Source organism: Dipteris shenzhenensis, chromosome 16 (assembly GCF_047967505.1).
Source record: "Dipteris shenzhenensis isolate YYH24624 ecotype China chromosome 16, Dip_SZ_1.0, whole genome shotgun sequence".
NCBI lineage: Eukaryota > Viridiplantae > Streptophyta > Polypodiopsida > Gleicheniales > Dipteridaceae > Dipteris > Dipteris shenzhenensis.
Window position 1 is genome coordinate 52,103,717 of NC_141611.1, and position 23,351 is coordinate 52,127,067.

Sequence of the window (23,351 nt, forward strand, 5' to 3'; positions counted from 1 at the left end):
ATATTTTCTTGGTTGCCTTTTGTCTTTGTCTTCTTCCTTGGTGGCATCCTTGTCGAGGTGGGGAGGTCAAAGTAGTTGCTGATGTTGATCCTTGGCTAGCAAGTGATGCACCTTGATGGGATGTTTCATCACCAAATAACCCTTTGTAAGTGTCTTGGATCCAGCTTTTACCAAGAATGGCGGATTCCATTAAGGTACTTGCAGGAGCTACAAAAAACTTGCAAGGCACAATGTAATTGTCCAAGGAAACTTTCAACATTAAAGAACAAATAACCTTAATAAAGGTACCCTCTAGGGACTGAATTTCAAAATCACATACTTGAAGGTGTACCTGTCCAAGGTGCTTTAATGTCTCCTAGGAGATGAGGTTGTGGCCTGCTCGCCCATCTACCATGGCCTGTATTCGGTATCTTGCACCTGCTGATGTCAACTCTACCTAAAGTTGAGATGGAGTCGTATCTATCTCATTAAGATCAATAGCATTATCAATTGTAGGTTCAACATGATTAGGTAGTACCACCCTTATGGTGTAAAAAGGTGTAATGGCGGTAGGTTTATCATTGCCAAGGTGCATACATTGAGTTCCTTTCATACATGGTAGATCTATTGTGGCTAGTATTTGCATCCAACTTAGTGAGTCTTCTAGCTCAGGTATATGAGCACACCTAGAGTGTTCAAGATCAACGTATTGGCCTAGTTTGTTGACTAGCACCCTTGAGCTTGATTGGGAGATGGATTAATGGATTGGTGTGTCACAATCTTCCCATTAATCCAATCAAAGAGGCCTCTCCATAGAGTAGGATTACCCCATAATAGTGTCACGATGGGCATCTTGATCTCAGTAGATAGGAATGAGGCTAACCTTGCGATGTCTCGAGGACCAGTGATAGGTTCCCTGCCTATTGATTTTGACTCTTCTAAGCCATATAAGGGCACGTTGTCATCCTCCTTTAGTTGTTGCAAGGTGGGGTCTTCTTTGAACATTCGTTGCATTAGGGTGGATCCCTTTGTTGAAGGGCATGGCACACCTTCTACATCTACCCTTTCTTCATCTACCCTTTCAGGTATTTGCAAGGCTTTTGAGGCTCAAGTATTTATCTCATGTCTTGGATGAATTGTATCAACACTCTTGCTTGCCTTGAGACTCTGCTCACATTCTTCTTGGCACTTGCATACCTATGCGCCTTGGTGGGACATTGTTTCCCCACGAGGGAAGGGGGAGAAGGGAGAAGAGAGGGGAGAAGGGGGGGAGAAGGGAAGAGGAGAGTGAAGGGGGATGGAGTGGTGAACACAAATGCACTACCAAGGAAACAAGAGAACACCCAAAGACACTCTTAGAAGAGAAGAGGGAGCTTGTATTCCAAACTTGTGCATACAACAATGAAGACCAAAGTCAACCATTTGGCCTTTTATACAAGTCACCTTTTGAAGGGAGGGCCAACCCTAATCTCTTTATACCACTCTCCATTCTCATTCTTTTACCATCCTCTTGGGCCCATCTAGCTTCGAGACACAATCCTGGCTCTATGGACTTGCCACATTGTCCATCAAATCACGTCACTTAACCAATGGTAGCATATTGTTAACCAATCTGTTAACAATGGCCATTGTTGCAGCATTTGGGACACCAAACACTATGTCGTAGATACAGTGAGGCTTCATTGCCATCTTCCAACAAGCGGGTGGTAGCGAGGCCGCATTCAATGGATAATTTCTTGCATTTTCTTCTACATCATCGTAGTAGCGATTTTGCCTTACACTCTCAAATTAGGAGAGTAGGCCTATGCTGGCTCCCCCTCTACTTGACTACATCCTTGAAAGCAAGAGCCAAGAACACCGTGCTCTTGTTCTGGACATGTATGGCAATGTTGGCTCATCAATAGAACCAAAAAAATGAGTTGTTCTAGCCTTGATGGCATGTGTACACATGGCAAGTACAAACTTTGGCATGGGATATGATGTTGATATCACATTTCTTGTTCCAAAAGATACACAAACATTTTTTGGTTGGGTTTCTCAATGGTTTATGTGTATATATGGAGCCCATAGCATATGCACAACCTAAAATGGCAGTTTGGGTTGTGCTTCGTTGTTGCTAACCTGAGTTCTCTAATCTTATGCTGGATGGATCAGAAGTCCTATGACTCATTGCATTTCACCTTTCTGGGCAGGAAGGCTATGTTATTCAAACAACTATGGTATTTCTAGGAGCAATACCCTTTCTACGATCCTAACTATATTATACTTATTGATGATGGTTTTAACAAGTGTGCAGGAAATATGGAAGGGTCATTCACCATACTTCCAAAGGTGGCATCAATTCTTGCACATATGCACTGTAATTTTTTTATTAGACGGAGCATCATGGTTATGGCAATGGTCACTATTAAAGGATCACCGCTAGTAGAATGATAGCCTACAAGTTGTCACAAAAAAGTTTGTTGAACACCCAAACTAGGTGCAAGCCGAGATGATTGAGCCTAGAAGAACCCAGAGATATATCAGACCCTAGTGGGCATAATACTAAAGGATGTTATCTATGTATGATCATGTATGAAGTGTATTTATTAAGACCTTGGATCATGTACTTTTGAATCAATGCATGAACTTTAACTATTCATCCTTTGGCTCATAACAGTCTCAAAAGGCTTAGAGCATGTACTTTTGAATTGAGCCATGATTTAATGATTCGTGAAATGTAATTATTCAAGGTTAGGATTCATGTAATTATGACTATGTTTGACATGAAGTCCCCATGATTAAATATTGTCTAACACATGAGTGGTAGTCACAAAGTACCACCCTATAAGAGCAGCAAGGTTGTAGGAAATGTCTCAGCTCTAAAACATTTTTGAAATGCCTCTTAAGTCAATAGGAAATGGCGACGGTAGGCTGAGTAAAGAAAACTTACATGCTGTTATTAATTCTGCAGCAACTATAGGTTGCTTTTATGCACACACAAGCTAGATAGCATGTTCCATTAAGTAAACTTCTAATCGCTACAAAATGTAGATGGTAAGTAATTTACACAAGCTACATCTTCCTCTTCCCCCTCATGATCATGAACATCCCACTTCTCAAAAGGACCAGCCTTGCATCATGGATCACTTCTAGAAAAGAAGCCTAAGGTATATGGGAACATTTAAGAAATGCTAGGCATGTGGAAACACTGGAAACACCATTTCCAAAAGAATTTGATATTTCCTACAACTTAGCATAGCAATCAAACCATTGACATAACAATATTGCAACACAAGAGTGGTATCACAAAGCACTACCAAATAACAATCACAAAGCACTACTAAGCAGACATATAACAGTCACAAAGCACTTCCAAGCACTCACAGTGAACTTCCAAAAAATCTCAGAACAATCACAAAGCACTACCAAGCAGCCATATAACAATAAGAAAGCTCTTCCAAGCACTCACAAAGAACTTCCAAAATTCTCATAACAGTCACAAAGCACTACCAAGCAGTGTCATAACAATGACAAAGCACCATTTGGTACTCACAAAGCACTACCAGGCAGCCATATAAAGTCACAAAGCACTCACATAAATGTCATAGAGCACTGCCAATGTCTCATAGTAGTCACAAAGCACTATCTAGCAGAGTCATAACAGTCATAAAGCATTAACCAAGCACTCACATAGCAGTGTTAAAGCACTGACTAAGAACTCACACAGCTTTCACTAGTATGAGACTCTTTGGTATAGCCATATAGGTCACAAAGCACTCACCTAACTATCAGAAAGCACTTCCAAGCAGTCACACAAAGGACTTCCATCTTCAATGTGTTTTTCCATATGGCCCTTGAGGGGTCATATTGACAAACGCATTGACAAATGTTTATGATGGGTTGATCAATATGGACCTTGCTTCTAAAGGGGACCCCTCAAGGGCCATATTGACAAACACACTGAGAAATAGTTGTCTATACAAAAGAGCATAGTCCAAGCACTCACACAGTTTTCACTATTATGAAACCGTTTGGTACAACTAGATAAGTCACAAAGCACTTCCAAGTAGTCATAAAGAACTTCCAAAAAGCCTCATAGCAGTCACAAAGCACTAGTGCCAAAACACTTACCAAGCACTCACATAGCTTTCACTGTTAGAGACTGTTGGTACAACCATGTATAAGTCACAAAGCACTCATATAACTGTCACAACGTGCTTCCAAGTAGTAACAAAGCACTTCTAAAAAGTCTCATAATAGTCACAAAGCACTACCAAGAAATGTTATAACAGTCACAAAGCACTAACTAAGCCCTCACATAGCAGTCTCCAAGCACTGACATAGCAATATAACTTTCGATTGGGCCAAGGAAGATCCCCAAGAGTATGTCCACTGACATAGTTCTCATTGTTATCACATTGTATGTTCATAGACAATATATGTACTAGCAAATAGACTAGCCAACATTCTTGTCCAACATATTGCAACAAAGAAATATTGCTAGAAATGAAAGCAAGGCAAGAAAACAAATCTAGTAAAGATCATAAGGCATACTATTGTAGACTGCCTCATACACTTCAAGTGAAAGCAAGTACAATTTTCTCTCTCCCTCAATGGCTTCCAATGGAAACTTGATCTACCTTACAATATGGGAGTATAATAAGACCTGAGGGTGATCATCAAGTAGCTTATAGTTACAGTGACCTTGATGGCCATAGAATAAACCCTGAACAACATAGGATCCTTCTACTATTGTGCTCCTATTATGTTGCCCAACCAGCTTGCATAGCCTTTTTGCTCTACTCTTTAGCTTTGGTACACTTCAAAATGTAGAAGTCTACACCTTCTTCATTGTCTACCTTTGCATTCACTGGCAAAATTCTCCCCCACACAAAGAGCATCACTAATCACATCATGGTGCCTAGCATATATAGGCTCATCAATGAGCTCCTCATCACTATCCAAATTATCTACATTAATAGGAACAATGATGTGGTATTCCTAGGTGGACACATGCTTTTTATTGCTACAATTTCTCCAAGACTCTTGCATACAAGCAATGCATTTGCATGAGAACATTTTCATTGCTATTTTCCTTCTAGCCCCTTGTGTAGCTCCTCTGACACAATGCATAGATTGTATCTTGGACACACATTTACAGTCCCACTGGATAAATCTATCAATGTCTCCTTCCTTTATCTCTCAAAACCCTCATGCTACGTTCCTTTCCTTATATGCATAGCTTGCGGTAGCCCCATGAGACAAGTTGGTCCTCAAGAAACCCACAACATCAATGGCACATTTTAAGGTGGCTCCATTTTGCTTTAGTTGTTCATCTATCAGTGCTCTCCTCACAATAGACCCAACTCCATCATGCTCTCCTTCTAGCCTTGAATTGGGAGGATGATCCATCTGACCAAACCCAATTCCTAGTAAGCTCTAGCCTTTGATCTCCACCTAAGATGCATCATAAAACAATGTTGGACAAAGAGGGTGTCATGCACCTTGTTGTCCGAAATAAAGAAGTAAAATGTCTTGTTCACCTCAGTTCCGATATGAACATATGTTATGTGCACAAAAATTGTAACCTTGTTGGAGTGCAATGCATGGACTGAATCTCGTTTTGCTCCTTGAAAGAGTAGTTTTCTACAAAGTCCACCACTGAAACTACCACGTCTTTAGGAAACCTCAGAAAGCACTCTTTAAACTACTTAGCCTACCACTTACAAGTGTAATTGTGCTTGATGAGTATTTTGAGGTGAGTCTTCATTAACCATATAAGATCGCTACAATGTGTCTCCTTGCTCACAAGATCTTCCTTTTGTTTCTTTTTCCCCTGTACAATGTGCCTAATTCCACATTTTGGAAGACCTTCTTTTGGTTCTTTTTCCCCTATGCAGTGTGCCTAATTCCACATTTGGAAGACCTTCACCATCACCTTTTTGGAAACTTCATTCATCTCATGAGGGCAACATGACATTTCCTTTGGACCACATTTTTTACATGCACTCAATATACATTGACAATGGTGGAATGGTGCTCCAACAGGTTTGGGCCGCACCATAGGATCACAAGGAGCCATGACACCCTTGTAAGCACGTTTAAAAGCTTTGCAACCACCCTCACCTTTGCATATATCATTGTTACAGTTGCAAGATGCTCCATGAAGATCAAAACTCTAGGTCCTTAGTTGATTGATTACATCCTTGAGAAAAACCATCTCCACATGAAAAATGCAGTAGCGTATGTACCTATCCTTCAGCTTTCTCACAAAATGGGGCTTCAAGCACTCGAATGAGCATTGCTAAATTATGATCTGTGAAAGGTGTCCTTGAATTGCTGGAAGAGCTCAGCCTATGGTAGCATATAGAGCAAGGAATCACTTAGAAGTAGCAACACAAAGTGACAGTTCTTTGCTTTCAAAAAACGTCACCTGCATTGTGCTCTCATTACATAATAACAACACTGCTCTCATAATAAACTCACCCACTTTACAAGAACCAAGGTTGCATCTAGCCATGATTCATTGCTACCAAATCCAACATTCATACCATCCCATAGGTTTCTTTGTGGCCAAAATTGTAATATCACATCGTGTGTTGTGAGTCATTGCTCCAACATCTATTGGTTGGCAAGAAAGTTGGACTTGGCGACAATCAATGGTGGGCATAGAGGCAACCTTGGTTCTTGTAGCCTTGGCAACTCTAGAAGTGGTTCATCATGGCCCCTTGATTCTTATAATCTTGGCCCAACCAGTCATCAGTAAGTAGTCTAAAACAACTCAAAGTAGTTCATCATGGCTCCAACTATTCACAATGTAGTGCGAAAGGAGTCTCAAAGCAGTTACTCATTGCTCTCAGATGCATTGGCAGGAGCATGAGATACTATGGAAGAGTAGCTCTAGAGACGTCGTGAAGAAAACAAAGCCCATTTTGAGGATAACCAATGCTTAAAAGCCAAATGGAAAATGATGTGGCCTATAGAGATGTGACGATTGTCAAAGCACAATTGGCAAGCTTCATTGAATTGAACACATGTCTACGACAAGAGTGCATGGAGCATAGAGCTGCTTTGCAAGGGGTGGAGTCACAAGAGACTGAAGCAACAATCTATTTCCACCCTACAAACCAACCATGCCTGGTGGAGCCTCATCCAAAAGGAAGCCAAGATGCATATGTCTTGTCTGTCACACAGTTTTTGATGCATCTACTAGATTCTATGAGACACCTTGCCACCATAGTTTGACCTTATTGCTTGCTATGAGCCATGTGAGCAAGTAAGCTTTGCCCACTTTGTTGAGTTGAGTTTCCAACTTCTTTATATATTGTTTTGGGATTGGTGATTTGATTGGCTCATGAGCCTTAACTCTTGTAAATAAAAAACTCCAGTAATCGGCATCTTTTTGAATATATAACATCTTCATATTTCAATATATACTTGAGTCCATAATATGGAAATGTTCTTAATAGTTTGATATAACATTTTTCAAGTTTAATATAGGTCATGAGTACTTGACTATTTAAAATACTATTTTCAAGTTACATATATGATGGTGCATGAATCAAACCATTAAAGTAAACATCACACAATCACTAACACATATGTGCTAACATAAAACTAATGCTAAAAACATGTAGCAAATAGCCATTAACACATACATACTAACAAATTTGTCTATAAATAAGAAAGAAATTGCTAATAAAAACTTGATTATGGAAAAAACTTAATTTCAAAAAATGCTAAAACTTTTTAAAACAATATGAACTCTCTATGAACTTCAATCTAGATTTGCATAAGGAATGTGGTGCCCATGATGTCGAATACACGGCAGTTCTTAGATTTTAGGTAACAAATTCAATGGTAAGAAGTAGAATGTATTTCACCACTACATCACTTGACAACAACCTAGAGTCAAGAGACATAATGGTCAGATACACTCTAGTTCTCACCAGTGAATTCATCACAGAAAATCCAAGAACCACTTTGTATTCCAAATCAATGCTGCCACATTCCTTCTGCAAAGCTATCTCATTTGCTAAGACTTAAAACATGGCAATGATAATCTCTTTGAAATATCAATACCTCTCATAATCTCCTTTGCATTCATTGGCTTGCAATTGTGGTTGACCCTTACCCCAATACACTAGATGTTGGAGCAATCGACCACTTCTGCAAACATAATGGATTCTCTCTCTCTCTCTCTCTCTCTCTCTCTCTCTCTCTCTCTCTCCCCTCAAGTGTGGTCCACCTTACCCTAGCGTGCTAAGTGCATGAGATATGCCCTACCATCTCACCAAATGAAGAGTGCTCGCACATCTCATAGTTGTTTTAGAGGCAAAAATGGGCAAGAAATCCAATCATTATACCATTGGTAATGAGAATGATACTATCAATATTTTTAATTATACCAACTGTTTTCATAAGTGTACTGTCGGTACTGTTAAAAACTCGATTGTTGTTTTCCCTTTTGCCATCTATTTATAGTTTATTAGCACTAGTATTACGCATACTCCTACCTACATATTTATCTAGTTCCCCAATGGATCTTTGAGGTTACCAACATGATCACGTTATTTTCATGTATTTTTGGAATAAAAAATGAAGATTGTGTATAATGGGTTAACTCAAACTTGAAAATTTTAACAAAATTCCTACAAAAGAGATGAGAATTGAAGCTATGGATACAAGTAATTGGAATAGGATTGCTCACCCACTTGAATAACATGAAAAATAAGCTAAGCCAACCAAGCAGGAGCTAGTCCAACTAGATGCCCAATAGGATGAATGTGTAGAATAATTGGTAGCTCTTCAATACATTATCAACAAATATTAGATATGTTGTAGGGAGGTGAACAAGATGAAAAATCAACTTGAAGAGGAGCTTGCTTCGACTCAGGCCAATCTTGTGAACCCTTACATATGCTTCAGCAAGTTGCATGGCCAACCATATGCCTTGCTAGTAGAATGTCGATACTATGAGAGATCAATGGGAGGAAAATTCCAAGGTTCTCATAACTCTTTAGGCCTTGTTGGAGATTTCAATCAAGTTTCTAGATAAGCACCCAAGCAATCTTATGAAGTAGCATAGACTTGAGAACTTTATGGATGACTTTACTCGCTAGTGGTAGGCATTTATTGGGTTAACTAATACATTATATCCCACCATGTCTTCAAAGAGTTCAAGGAGGCAAGGATACACAAGAGAGGAAAGAGGGGGTGGAAAACAATTGTCTATGCTTTGGTGTCATTATTTCCATGCTGCTTAAAACATACCCTTCAAGACAATAATATTTCCATGTAAAACATGCTTGGATGAATGTATTTGATTTTTTTTCATTGATCCACATCATCTTTGATTTACTGTAAACCAATAGACGCTAGTTGCTTTGGCACTCTCATTGACATGGTTGTTCTTTACGAAACCAAGGCTAGGTTTAGTTCAGCTACCACAAGCGTTTTCATCAAATTAGATGCGATGCAACTCTTATGCCACCTTAAATTAGTAATCAAAGATAAAAAACCGAGTCGACATGGACAATTCACAAACAATCCCTTTACCCATTGGACCTAATTTTAGACCTCAACTCTACTATAAGGTACCTTTAATTAGTTGTGCTAAGAAGTGGTGATTTGGTTGTTAGTTGTGCTTTAGTTAAGAAGTGGTGATTTCATTCTTAGGTGTGCTTGGATTAGGAGGTGGCAATTTTATCGTACATGCTTGTGATGCAAGCATTAGCTGAAAGCTTGTTGTATTTCATGTAAGCTGGGAACAGTAATGAAAAATAACGTAGAGAACCATTACTTGCAAGGTCAAAGACAATAAAGGATATGTTGTTATTGACTCCATCACACATGAATGTGCCATGCATCTAGAAGTCATTGGTGACCATCACAATTCATGCCCTAAAGAGCAAGGCCACATGCATAGAGGTTTAGAGGTTTGAACCACCATGCACAAAGGTGGATTTGGAATTAGATAGAGGTTTGAACCACCGTGCACAAAGTGTGAAATATGGTTTGGGTATTGGATTTCCAATGTTACATCATGGGTTCAAATCTTGGAGGTGCCAAACTTCAAGCTTTCTATAGTAGTTACTAAGAGCAATTCCCCATGCTTGTGTGTGAGTAGAGTATGCAAAGTTGGCATTGGAGCTTGTGTTGGAATGCTGAACTAGAATATCTAGCGATTCTCACTTTTAGGATCTATGAAGGCTCCTATCTCCCGCCGAACTCATAGAAGCAATGGCAGCCGATGAAGCCCCTCAAAGGTTCCCTGGTGATTGATCTCAGGATAGGCTAGGACATAATTTTAGCACAACGGGAGTTGCCCATTGGGTAGGGAGCTGCCGAGTCCCCCGAGTGCTAGTGGGAAAACCTTTCTCCCAGTAGTCGGAGATACTCTCCAAGTTATTCAGTTTTGCATCTCAAAACATACACATTTTCTGGATGTTATACTAAATTACTCAGAATCTTAACAAGTACGAAGCCAGTTTTTCTCGGTTAGAGCCGGTGCAAGATACACGAAAGGGCAGTTTTTGGGCCCTACAAAGGGTCCTAAGGGATGGCTTGGTTTTTAGGTCCATAGTTTTGAAGTTAGTTCATTTGGTCAATTTGACCATCCAAATTGTGGTTAGCATGAGCTTTAAGTGTGTGTTAGTAGTAGTTTAAGAGATTCTCATGTGTTTGGGGTTTAAGGATTTTGTTTGCTTGTGGGGTCCTAAATGTTCTCGTCTTTTGTTGTGGAAATCCTAAATGGTTTTGTCTTTTGTTAGGTATTTCTCTCTAAAGATAGAGGCTCTCTTTGTCTCTTGTATGACACCACCTTTATATAACTCTTGCCAAAATACTTTTATTAATGGTCCTTCCACCGCACACCTCTTTCACCTCTTTTCTCTCTCTCTTTCACTCATCCACCTTTCCCCATATTCCTTCACCTTCACTTGCTTTTTGGCCTGCCCCATGGGGGTAGCCTTAGCAATGCTTCTGTTTATGTAAAGCTAAAATGAATCTTTATTTTAATTTAATGGAAAATTTGAAGGGGTTTGACACGTGGTTCTGAAGTCTATAATTATGCTTCATCAATACATGCAGATGCCTTTGGCATTTGGTAAATGCATGCAGACTGGTTCAGATGTGGGGAGCTTCTTTGGATTTCTTCTCTGCCCGTATTCAATGACAGCATGTCTTCTTCTCGATTCTCTTCCTTTGGCTTCACCGATTCTAGACGTGGAGGCGTTATCTTCTGCCTTTGGCCTTACCGGCTCTGGATGTGGAGGACGTTTTCTCCACCGTTTTCATGCCTTTGGCATTTGGTAAATGCATGCAGACTGGTTCAAACGCGGGGAGCTTCTTGGCAGCTATGCGGAGCTTCTTCTCTGCCCATATTTAGTGACAGCGGGTCTCCTTCTCGATTCCTTCCTTTGGCCTTACCGGTTCTGGACGTGGAGGCATTATCCTCTGCCTTTGGCCTTACCAACTCTGTGCGTGGAGGATGTTTTCTGCGCTGTTTTCAATTAATGTTCGATTATCCTGCTCTTAATTCGATGGGTAATTTTGCTTATGAGGATGCTGCGTTGCTACCAAGGTAGAGCAGGTGGAGCGTCCTCATGCAAACCAGTTGGGGTGACCTCATGCAGAAGGAGAAGCGATTAAGAATCGCAATTAAGGAAGTCGACCTTTTTTTCAACATTTTTTGGCCTGCTCAACTTAAGGAAACCTGTTGCGAATATTTGGTAAATCTTTTGTGATGATTGGCGTCCATATTCATACGGAGAGAACATTTTTTCGTTGCTTATAAAATGGTGAGTGGAGTGCTCACCTATGGATGCTTCGAACGACTTTATGGATACCGACTCTGGTGCTTTCGAGAAGGGTGAAAACGTCTTCTGTCTTCTATTGACTTCGTTCTATATCATCCTTATTTACTTCTGCTCGCACGTTGTTTGCTGAAACCGTTGTTGTGTTTCATGCCGGACTTGCCAAAGCATGTCCGCAGTTGTTGAAGTTTCCCGTCACTCCAAGTTTTGAGAGGTTACATGCTGTGGAGAAAACAAAAGAATCTTGCAAGAAAGCACCCGAATTTGTGGACAGTATACTCAACGAAGTCTATGTTCGCCACTTTGAATTTGTTATTAAGGAAACTAGATGCTGTGCACCCTTAGCTATTGATATGCTGAATCGACGCATGATAGGTAAAGCACAGTTTTTTTCATCGCCGTTTTTTTTGTTTGGTCACGTATCCTTTTACAATCGTCTTTCACACCTTCGTGTCCCTTAGTCGAATTGCCCGTCTGTTCGATCTGACCAGCTAAATTACCGTGCCCGTTGCCCATGTGAAGGTTCTGTTCGTGTAAGATCCAGCTCTTAGTTTGAACGGTTGATATATCCTGCCCACGTCCCATTTCTTCTCTGTAATTTGCATTGACATTGTCTCCGTAATTTCCTCTGTCGTCCGTTGTCCTTTGCGTTGGACCTACGACAGACTTGAGATCGCTGTTCATCTCGTGCATACGTCAACCTGCTTTGGCTTTCTTTCTTCTCTGCCTATTTTATTGTTGGACAGATAGAAGTTGGTGCAAGCTCTTTCATATCGGTGGTTTATTGGATTACGATTCCCTGGCACAACGTATTGAGACTGTATTTGATTTGGTAGTGAACGTGGGCGCCCCAGCCACACGCTGTACTTTCACAAAACAGTTTGTTTGGTTTTCATTTCTTTTGAACAATGGACCAGCTGCAAGGATTGATGCATAAACTGTAGACGAAGGACCCGACATCAGAGAATTATGTGATTATTCTATTATTTCCATTGAATTCAGTAAGGTTTAATATGTTTTAATCTATTGTTTTACTGCATTTTCATTTCGTTTGTCTGTTTTTTTTGCATAGGTGGCGCAGCAGCTTCTGCATGTTTGTTTATGGATAAGAGCACATCACCGCCCATGCCAAAGTCACCTCCTTCTATTTACGCTTCTCTTAGGAGGCCACCAAAGGAGAATTTGTTGAAGAGCTCAACAATAAAGAAGAGCCCTCGGAGTTCCTTGAAAGGTTCTTTTCAAGATGTTGTGGAAGAGGAATATACTCAAGGTATACTAACATTTTTTGAGAGCATTTGCTTATCTTGAACTTCATAATTTTGATTGTTCTTTTGCTTTGTTTTCGCCACTGAGGAAACTCATACGGGAGAACCCGGACTATGTTAGTATTAGGTGGACAATCACTTCTTCCGTCAAACATTCTTCTAAAACCAAACTTGAGAGACCTTTTGAGGAGAAAAAAGCATCACATAAGTTAGAAGGCAAAAATGTCATCAACATTGATTCAGGTTGAATTTAAGTCCATGTTAAGAACTGTATTGCTCCACCATAAGTAGCATATGAAATATGGGCTTTATTTGTGTATTAGAATATTAAACGGAATATATTTTCATCGGAAGTTGATTTTACCAATGCTTCTTTGTTTGAATATGATAGCATTGCAATTTTCTTTTTAAATTTGTTGATAGACAAAATAAGTTGCTACTATTTTCTCATGTATTTTTGTTGGACTTATCCTTTCTAGGAAATTCTTAGCAATAATACTTGCATTTTAAAGTTATTTACATTTTCATTTTAGAGTTCGTACATAGACCTTTATAATTCAATAGTTTGTTATAGTGGAAGTCTTACTTTCTTCAATTTTTGTATTTACAGCAAATAAGCAACTGTTGAGGAAAGATGAAAATGATGAAGTTAATTCCTATAAAGGATGTGAAAATGTTAGTGAACTCATGCCCTCACCACACAACAACGCTATCGCTAAAGCAATCATACCATCAAAAGATAATTTTGTAGGTAGGGACAATTCATTGGTCTCATTCAGCATCACTCAATTGTCTGATTGGGTGTCTCATAGATTTGTCTTTAAGGGGAAGTTACTTTGTAAGTATGGTACTTACAATGTAATAAATCCAAAGTACCCTGTTTTTTTGAAGGGAGACCTCACATATAAGTTTTGTTCACACACAATAACCTTGTTGATACCGGCTACTTACATTCACCAATTTGTAAATTTCTTGCAAGTTGGTGAATTTTTAAGAGTAGAGGGTGCAAGTGTTGTTCCAAGAGGGAAAACAGTGGGAGGCACTTCCAAGTTTTTATTGCTCCTTGATGCCACTACATGCATCATTAGAGAAGAGCCTTTTGATGGCAACCTTTGGTTGCTTCCAGATCATTCCTTATGCACATATGTCCCTTGGGCAGCTGAGATGATCAATTTCAAAAAGTGGAATGTCTCCAATGTCATGGGCATAGTTGGCATTGTCATTATTAAAGTTACATGTGACGAGGATATGGGTGACCAAATCATCATTGCATGGTCCACAAGATGAAGACAGACCTGCTATAAGTTAGGCTCACCATAAAACTATCACATTTCAACATTTTTCTTTGTTTAAAAATAAAGCTCCCACTTATCTTCACCTTGTATTGCAGCTAACTTTTGTGACAAAAAGAAAACCCACTTTCACTCAACTTATTCTAGAGTTCAATGAAGAAGGTGTGATTATATATATCCTGAAGAATGTGTCGTTCTTGAAAGCAAAGAACATAATTTGCATTTTTGACTTCGCTATATTGGCAAAAGTTCCTGATGGTCAAACAAAAGATAATCTAAAATTGGATTTCGTCAACCAAGTTTCTCGATTGGGATATGGAACTAAGGTGAATCCTTTAGTATTTGTTATCCATAGAGAACATTCATAAGCAAAGGTTGTACTAATTTGTTTGGTTGAGTGTAGGTCTTTGGTGTGTTGCATTTCACAAACGTGAATGCGGATTTGATTGAGCATGTGTGTGAATCATGCGGAGGCAACCATGTTAGCCGTGACCCCGTGCAACCATATTGCTACACTTGCAAAAGCCCTCAAACCATTGAGCAAGTCCCTTCTCTTATTGGTGACATTGTTCAACGTGGTGGTGTGCAAGTGCTTGTCCACATTCAAGGACCGTATGTGGACATTGTTCTTCGCTTGCCTTCCACATTCCTAGAACTCTACGAAGAAGATTTGATGCTTGCAAGAGAAAAGCTCAAGACCACAAAACCAAATGGTAGCTTTACTATTAATAGTTCCAGATTTGTCATTGCTTTTGAGGCAGATTGCTTGATGTACTTCATCCATATGAATGGAACATGCTTTCTTCAATGAACTTCTTCCTTTTTGTTTGCTAAAAGGTACAAATTTAGAGAAATACCATGTTCGCAACCTCATCATTAGAATTGCAAATTTCAAAATGGACATCGCCTATTCTCTTGAACAAAAACAACTAGCTATCAACTCAAGCTTTGCTTCATCAAATCCAATCAACTCAAATGTTCTCATTTGTCTTATACACTTCTTCCCTTCTCTCACATATCAACAAATTCTTGAAATCATTTATGATAACATCATATTGACTTCCCATAAATCAAATACACTATGGCATATATTTTCCTCAATGGAAGAAAACAATATGTTGACCATTGAAAGAATCCAAAGTCTAGCTCATAATTCTACAACATCATGTGCCTTGATTTGTGATATTCTTGAACGATTCCACTCAGTTTTTCGCACAACATTTGTACTTCTCTATTATGACGGAGTTAAGCTTTCAAGAAAACATTTCATTGGAAACAACAAAAGAAGTAATACATACACTTTGCTTGTAGATGAGTCAAAAAATGTTTTCATAATTAATCTGTTGATTCATCTAAATGAGAAACATACTTACAATGTTTGGTCAAATGAAAGCCACTTCATGTTAACAGAACTAATAGCACAAAAGGGTTAGCAAAAGATATGGCAGTGTTGTTCAAACAAAGTTGTTCCGTAGAACATCACACAATGCAAGAAATCATCAACAAAGTATACAAGATATGCAAAAGTTTGATGCATCCAACTTCATTTGCTACAAAAGTAAGTGCACAAATGGAAAATTCACCTATTAGGAATGACATAAATTTTGGAAAGAGAAAACATACTACGCTTTCACATGAAGAACAATACTTAAAAAAAGTAATGGACACCCCAACTTTTCCATGCATTTGTTGTGGGCCACTAAAATTCAAAAACAAAATGAAGAGACTTAACATCAACGCAGCAATGTTCTTGCAATCCAATGGGCTGAACATTGCAATTGACAAAACATGCAATTTACTTGTTTGTTCACTTTGCTACAAAGATGTTATCAAACAAAAAATGCCTCTACTCTCCTCAAAGAATATGCATATGGTTGACAAATTGCCAACCATTCACACAAATTCGCGAGTTGACATATGAAGGTTAATATTGGATTGCATGGAAGTGTTGTGAATGTCTTTGCAAACGTGGACAAGGCGCAACATGTTTTGCCTAAGTTATGAAACGAAGAAGACACAGTTCTTGTAGCATTGAAGCGCAAAATGGCATTCAAGCATAACTACATGAGTGGAGTTATGCATCCAACTTTCACAATGCTTGCACTAAATGAATTACTATCAACTCCCCTATATCAACAAAACAATGTCCACATAAACACAAAAGCTCATGAAAATAATGATGTAGACTTAAATGAAATGCAAGACGGAGATCTCTTAACTAATACTTTAGTTCATGGAATCTACACAAGTCAGCAAGTTATAGATTTAAAGGTCTTACTATAGCAGTTGCACTGTCTGAAGGACACTCCCCTCTAAACATCTTCAAGGACAAATTTTGTGAGGAACTATCATTCCCAAAACAAAATTTCGGCCAACCTCAAAATTACAACATCCCCAATCACACTTCATACCAAGACATTATAAAGTGGGAGCTAACAAATGTCAATCGCCACTTCACTCTAATAATAGAAAATCTCTTTTTCAAAACAATGAAAATTTTAGTGAAACAAGTACTTTCATCTTCTTGGGTTCGTATGCGAAAAGCGCAAATAAAACACAAAACACTCCAAGCCAAGAACGCTCTCTTAGACACAAATGTCAAAAAATTACTTCATTCAAATATTGGTTTCAGAAATTTCTCACATCTTCGAACTTCATCAGACTACAAGCATTTCCTCAAAAAAATAAAATTTGCAATGATTAGACAACTAGGTCCACCACTTTTCTTCGTAATACTATCAGCTACTAAAAATTTGTGGGAACTATTGATCACAAGATTAGAAAAGGTTAACCCAACAAACAACAACAATACTCCTTTGAATACCAAAGAGAGGATACGGGAGGATTACCAAAAAGTGAGCGAGCCAAAAAAAGCGAGCGATAAACTCAAGGTAATAAATTCAACTATGATAGTAGACAATACAATGTCATTGGACTTCAATGGTTTTCTAAACACCTTAAATCTTAATGAAGAAGAGTATGAGTTGGCCCTTCGAACATCGATATTTTTATGACCACATTATCACGAAATACTTGAGAAGGCAAAAAGCTCTACAAAATGTTTGCCTTGCCGATTTTGTGAGTGGGTACACACTCAATAACAACACAACCAAGGAGAGGAAGAAACAAAAAATAATTTGATACAACAACTACAACGTGGTTACAAACCCAAAAAATCACTACAGAGAGTTACGTCTTCTTTTCCTCCCGTACCACACCATTGAGCCATCCGTTGATGACGACAACACTACTTGGCATGATTTGTACCATTCCAACAAAAACATCATAGGCATTAACAAAGTTAACATGAACACCGATACATCAAATAACGAGAGAATTTCAAATAGGAAAAAGCAACTTCAACTTTGTATCTAGAAGACAATTCCCCATACAACCAGCTACTGCTAGAACAATCCATCGTTCACAAGGGCTATACATGGATTGCCTAGCATTTGATCCTTCCCTCATTAAATCACATGGCCTAACATACACGGCATTGTCACGTATTAGAAACCCAAACAACCTCTACATTATTAAACCACTCTTAGAGAAACACATCAAGGTAGATAACAACATTTTGAAAGAAATTGACCGTCTCCAATTACACAGAAGATGGATTCCCAAAAAACGCAATTTATCTATATCAAATGTGAAAACATTGGAATCCCTAAACACACACGCACTCCAGTCTCATAAAACTAACATAGTGAATGACAGAAGCCTTATGAGTGCAACAATCCTTTGCCTCCAAGAGTTGCACAACCAAAGGTCAACAAACATTTCATTGCCCGAATTTACGTGCTTGAGCAACACAACTGGTGTAGGTATAGCAACATGTTACAAAAAAGAAATGCAACTAGTACAAGACCATTACATTCAAAAAAAGGGTTTCGAATGCTATCTCACAATCTTTAAATCAACCAACTCCAAATTCATAGCAATCATAAATGTATACAATTAACCAATTGCAACAACTACAACACTGCTTGACTTGCTAGAACAACTCCAAAGAATTCACAACAACATACCCACAACAATCATAGGAGACTTTAACATAAATTTCAATCACAACATTAACAATAACACAAAGCTACAAAATTTCATGGCCAAATTAAACTTTGTACAAATATAAACCAACCAACAACTATAAATAGAACAACAATTGACCACATTTGGATAAATCAAAAAAATAATGACACTTTTGCAAGTACAAACTTTGTTTATTGGTCCGACCACTCTCTTGTATACACAAACATGTCCCCCTAAAAAAAATACACAACATATACTTGTCATGACACGACAAGAACACTTTCAGCAAGCCTATTGAATCTAATTCACTTGTTCTCTTTTCCTTTCCTTCCAATTCACACCCATCGTTTCCCTTTTATAAGTTATTGGAAATATTTATGGAGCTTACACTTAGACTTATAAAGTCACTCCAAAAGGCAGGCCGTAGTGGGATCCCTACCTTGTTTTCTAACACTGGGGGCAAACGCCAATAGACAGAGAGACCCCATGGCGCGGGGAGGTGCTCCTCTTGGGGGGCCTAAGCTTACAAAATGTGGGTGGGTAGAGATCAAGCTATCCACTAAGGCAAGTGAGATTGTGTCCCTGCAAAGGGAGAACTTGGTTGTTCTCTCTCTGATGGCCCTTGTCTTTGCTTGAGCCCTTCTTCTTCTTCTTCTTCTTCTTCTTGTTTCTTCTTCTTCATCCATGGCTGATGCTTTGACCCTCCCCTCCCCCCCTCCTCATTGCCTCCCTGCCTCTTTTGCAGAATTCGGCTGTCGCCCCTCCTCCTTCTCCTCTTGCTCTTCCTCCTCTGTTTCGCCTCTCTCGGGTATCTCCTCCTCCATTGCCACCTTTTGCTCTTCCTCCTCCTTCGTCTGCAGCAGCCACAGTGCCAGGCCTCGCAATGCCAGATTTTGGCACCGCTCGCCCGAACCCATTGCTCCTCCTGTAAGTTTTCACGTGCATCTTCGAATTTATTAGCTATCATGCACTCTCATGTATTGCATTTGAGCAACGTTCGAAGGGAAGGAACAAGCTTTGAGATTGCATTCTACTAAGAGCAGTCTTACTGAAGGAAATCAGTTGGGCGATGGATTGCCTTTTTCAGTGCAAAGCTCTATCATTTTTCATACTCTTTCCGGGCAGAACTACGCTAAACTGAATCGTGCAAGTATAAAAAGATCCAAACTTGCTTATTAATATGCTCGTGCAACTTCAAGCAGAACTGTACATTTTCTTGGCTCATTTGAAACATATATTTGCTCTTAAACGTATCGACGGAAAGCGGATATTACAATGTATACGCGCGCTTTTGGATATTGTTTGTAGAGCAATGAAGGAACATTGACACAAGTTGGCAATACCACCTTTGGTCTTACTGCGCTCCGAATGCTGTGATGCTCATTTTTTATGTGATATGGTTGGCAGAATGAAGATATGCTTCCTTCGGATTAAAGGTATTAATCCCGTTAGTAATATATGAAACCCACTTGTCCACCTAGCAATTGCTAACTCCAAAAAGTAGGCCCCCAAGACATCGTCAAGAACTCAAACTCGTGTGCTTCATTCATTCCCGGTGCTTCAATTGTTTTAAGCTTGCACCTTCTTTCATGAGGATGCATTTCTTCATGTTTCGAATCTCAATCGGGTTGAGGCAGATGAACTTTCCTGATCTGTCTTGGATGCATGGCATCATTCCCGTACTAACATTATTGGCAAGCTTCTTGCCGCCCAAGCAAATAATAATGAAAGCTGATGGCTTGAGAGAGAGAAGAATTTAGTTTTTGGATTGATACAGTGTCTCCCGTCATAGCTGGTGAGATTTATTGCCGAATACCTTTTCAACGTGATTTTTAAGATCGACTTTTAATAGCTCCACTAGTAGTGCCTTACAAATAGCGTTCGGTTGACATCCTATTGCACATCACGGTTGTTGGGCCCACTGACTGTAGGGCAAATTATTCTAGGAACTTGTAGATTTTTAAGCATACATTCCTGACCTAACGTCGGGGCGAGAAAGTTGGTTGGTTGATCCCAATAATTCCTTGGAAGACTGCAACAGAACGGAGTGATGAGGGAGCAAGTAACTCTTCTTTGCAATATTCATTTCAGCATTTAGTTTGAATGGCATTCCTGGCATAGAGATGAAAACATGGGAAAGACCTATGATTTCTTTTGGGCAACATTTATCTAAGGAATTCGTTTTGTGGGAAACCGGGTAGCATGACTGATTTTTCAACGGACTAAGAGTCCTATAATCTTGCAGACTCTCTCCTAATTATGGTTTGCCTTAGATGAACGTTGATGCTATGAATATTTGACAATGGTTGTAGATACTATGATGTGTCTCATACTGATGTGGGTGTCGTCTGCCGTGTGGCTCCTGTTGGAAAAGTTACCCGCAGAAGTCTGCTTCGACAACGACTAAAATGGCATGATTACTAGCTGATCTAGTTTTTTGCTGAAAACTTTCCCTTGAGCAGGGATATCTAGAGGCCGCGGAGTTGCAAAGCTACAGTGGAGAATGGAGGTTTGCATGCAAATGCTTGGGGCAGGATGGAGTTTTCATTCCTTCAGAAGGTCGCAGAGCAAGTCAAGAGATCGATCAAACGCCCTTCAACTCTATCAAAGAAAGGATCCCCAGACAGGAGAGCAGTCATTTGTATGGTCTAGATGATGATGCGGTATGATCTTCATTCTTGTCCTTTTTATTTCCACGTTCATTACGGTGTACATGAAATGTGTCTTTTTTCACAGAGGTCTGAGTAACTTTGAATAAACCCATTAAGGATTACGTGCTAGGATGGGGAACTTTTGTATTACTTTTGGGATGACAGACCGATAGAGGCGGGAATGGGCTTCTTAATCTGTTTAGTGCTAAAGCTCAGTTGATTGAGTTCTGCTTTGCTGGATACAGCATATGATTGCTGGTTTCGTATCTATATTGATGCCTTCTCAGAAAATCTTAGGCTTATCAACTAGGTTGGCCACTTTTTAATGGTCTGGACCGTCTGGTAGCTCTTCCTGGACATGCAATGGAGGCAACTAAAAACAGAGGCTGGTAAGGGGAGGAATTGTTTGATTGTGGACACTGTCATAAGATGAGTTGTAATGCAAAAGTCTTATAGAAACTATGGCATGATCTAAGGGAGAAAATGACCACCTATAAAAGGTAGACTAACCCAATGGTGTTTATGGAAGAGACTGCCAACGGTATCTTAACGTGAACATCTCTACTCCAAGAGACTGCTAATATGCAAAATAAGGACTGGGTCTCATGAGGTTGAGATGGAAATAGGCAGATGGGACGATTACTAAGGGAGAATGGGTTTGCAAAATATGCTTATCAGGGGATATTGAAGATGAGCAACATACACTTGTTGTATGCAGGACATATCAGCACATTTGAGTCGGGGAGAAATTTAAGATAAATGCCATGCTCTCTGCCTGCGAATGTTGAAAGCCTCTTTGGGCAGCCAGGGAAAGCAGTAGGATCCTACTTAAAGAAGTCTTAAACACAGTAGCAGGATATAGGATAGGGCTCACACACTTACAAGGTTGGTCAAGTTTATGCTCTCCACCATAGATCCTGTTGGGTCTCTAGTGGACATTAATAAATCATACAATAGCCTTTGTCACATCTGAGTCTGCCCTTCACCTCTAGATTGCTGACAGAAACTCAGTACGAAGACCTTTGTATAAATGGATGCTCAAGTATGTGTGGGTGTGTGGATTTGTATGTGTGAGGGCATATGTTTATACTATGGTGTACACCCACTGTTTGGCACTGATGACGTCAGTGGGGATGTCATAGTAGCTAGGTCCTTGCTATACGTGATGGAGTTTATGGTTATTATGAGTGACTATCGTGAGATTGAAACTGCGCTACATGTTCTTGGATTCATCTAGATATATAATTTTCATCTCTAGGTCCTGTGGATTCTAATGGACATTAAGAAATCATATCATTTCATTTCATTGGAAGCAACACAAATCCTGGATGGCACAGAGATGGGATGATGGTGAATAACAGCTGCTGATAGACCAATGGATATATGTGAGATCAGGGAATTAGTGTCACATAAGGTGCTGCAAAAATTATGGCAACACTCGGGCAAAAATGCAGTTTTACAAGAAGGAAATTAATCCAAGGGACAACGATGGGATGCAAAAATACGTTGGGAAAGACATATCAATGTTTAAACTCATCTATAATGCAAAATGAGAACCAGCTCACAGGATCTAGAGGTGGAGAAGGGAAGGTGGACAAGATGTAGGGTCTCAAAAGAAGAAAGAATATGCAAAATCTTTCCCACAGGGGAGGTGGAATATGAGCAGCATGTACTCCTAAAATGTCAGTGCACACATTAGAGAAAGATATGATGATTCCTTCTCTTTTGTTTTTAAAAACGTATCTTAGTAAGCACTGGGTCTGCCCAAGAGTGGGTTGCGATATTCACCGTGACCCTTGGGTGTTGTGGCTTGACCATGGGCTTTGTGGGTCTTTAGAAATCTAGTGTAGCTGCTTATTCTTGGGCACTGTTGACGACATAAGTGTTGCTTTGCTTGCTAAGTATGTCTTCCTTTTGTTTTTCCAAAAAAAATTGTTACTTCTTTTTTTCTTCTCTTTCGTTTTCTCTTTTATTTTCTTTGTAGAATTTTGGACTTCAGAACAACAAAAACTCTCAACTTGTACCATTGGATATACTCTAGTCTTACAAAGGTATATGATGACAACAGAGGCAGCTTGTTGAAAAAACTATTAGAGCAGCCAGCCACAAAGCTAGGAAGTTATATGAAACAAGTTTTGGAACACTGCAACAACAACGTATAACACACAAATATCCTTCTTCTAGATTTTGAGAAGGCATATGATAGAGTGGAGTCGTCCTTTTTGGAGGGTACCATGTAGAGAATTGGCTTCTTAGAGAGATGGATTAGAGGGGTTTCAGCTCTAGCAGGCAGCTCTAGTCAGGTGATTATTTGGGGATTGCTCTATTATGTTGATT

At 39.4% G+C, this 23,351-nt stretch overlaps 1 protein-coding gene across 2 annotated transcripts in view; it reads left to right on the forward strand.

Moving 5' to 3' along the window:
- The first annotated feature begins 18,947 nt into the window (after positions 1 to 18,947).
- Positions 18,948 to 23,351, forward strand: part of DEG2 (DEGP protease 2) — a 133,016-nt gene continuing 128,612 nt past the window's right edge. For both annotated transcript variants that reach the window (XM_087386989.1, XM_087386990.1), the window contains exons 1-2: positions 18,948 to 19,290; positions 20,826 to 21,026. In XM_087386989.1, the coding sequence (XP_087243115.1) occupies positions 19,048 to 19,290; positions 20,826 to 21,026 (444 nt within the window). In that variant the 5' untranslated portion in view covers positions 18,948 to 19,047. The remainder of the gene's footprint in view (positions 19,291 to 20,825; positions 21,027 to 23,351) is intronic.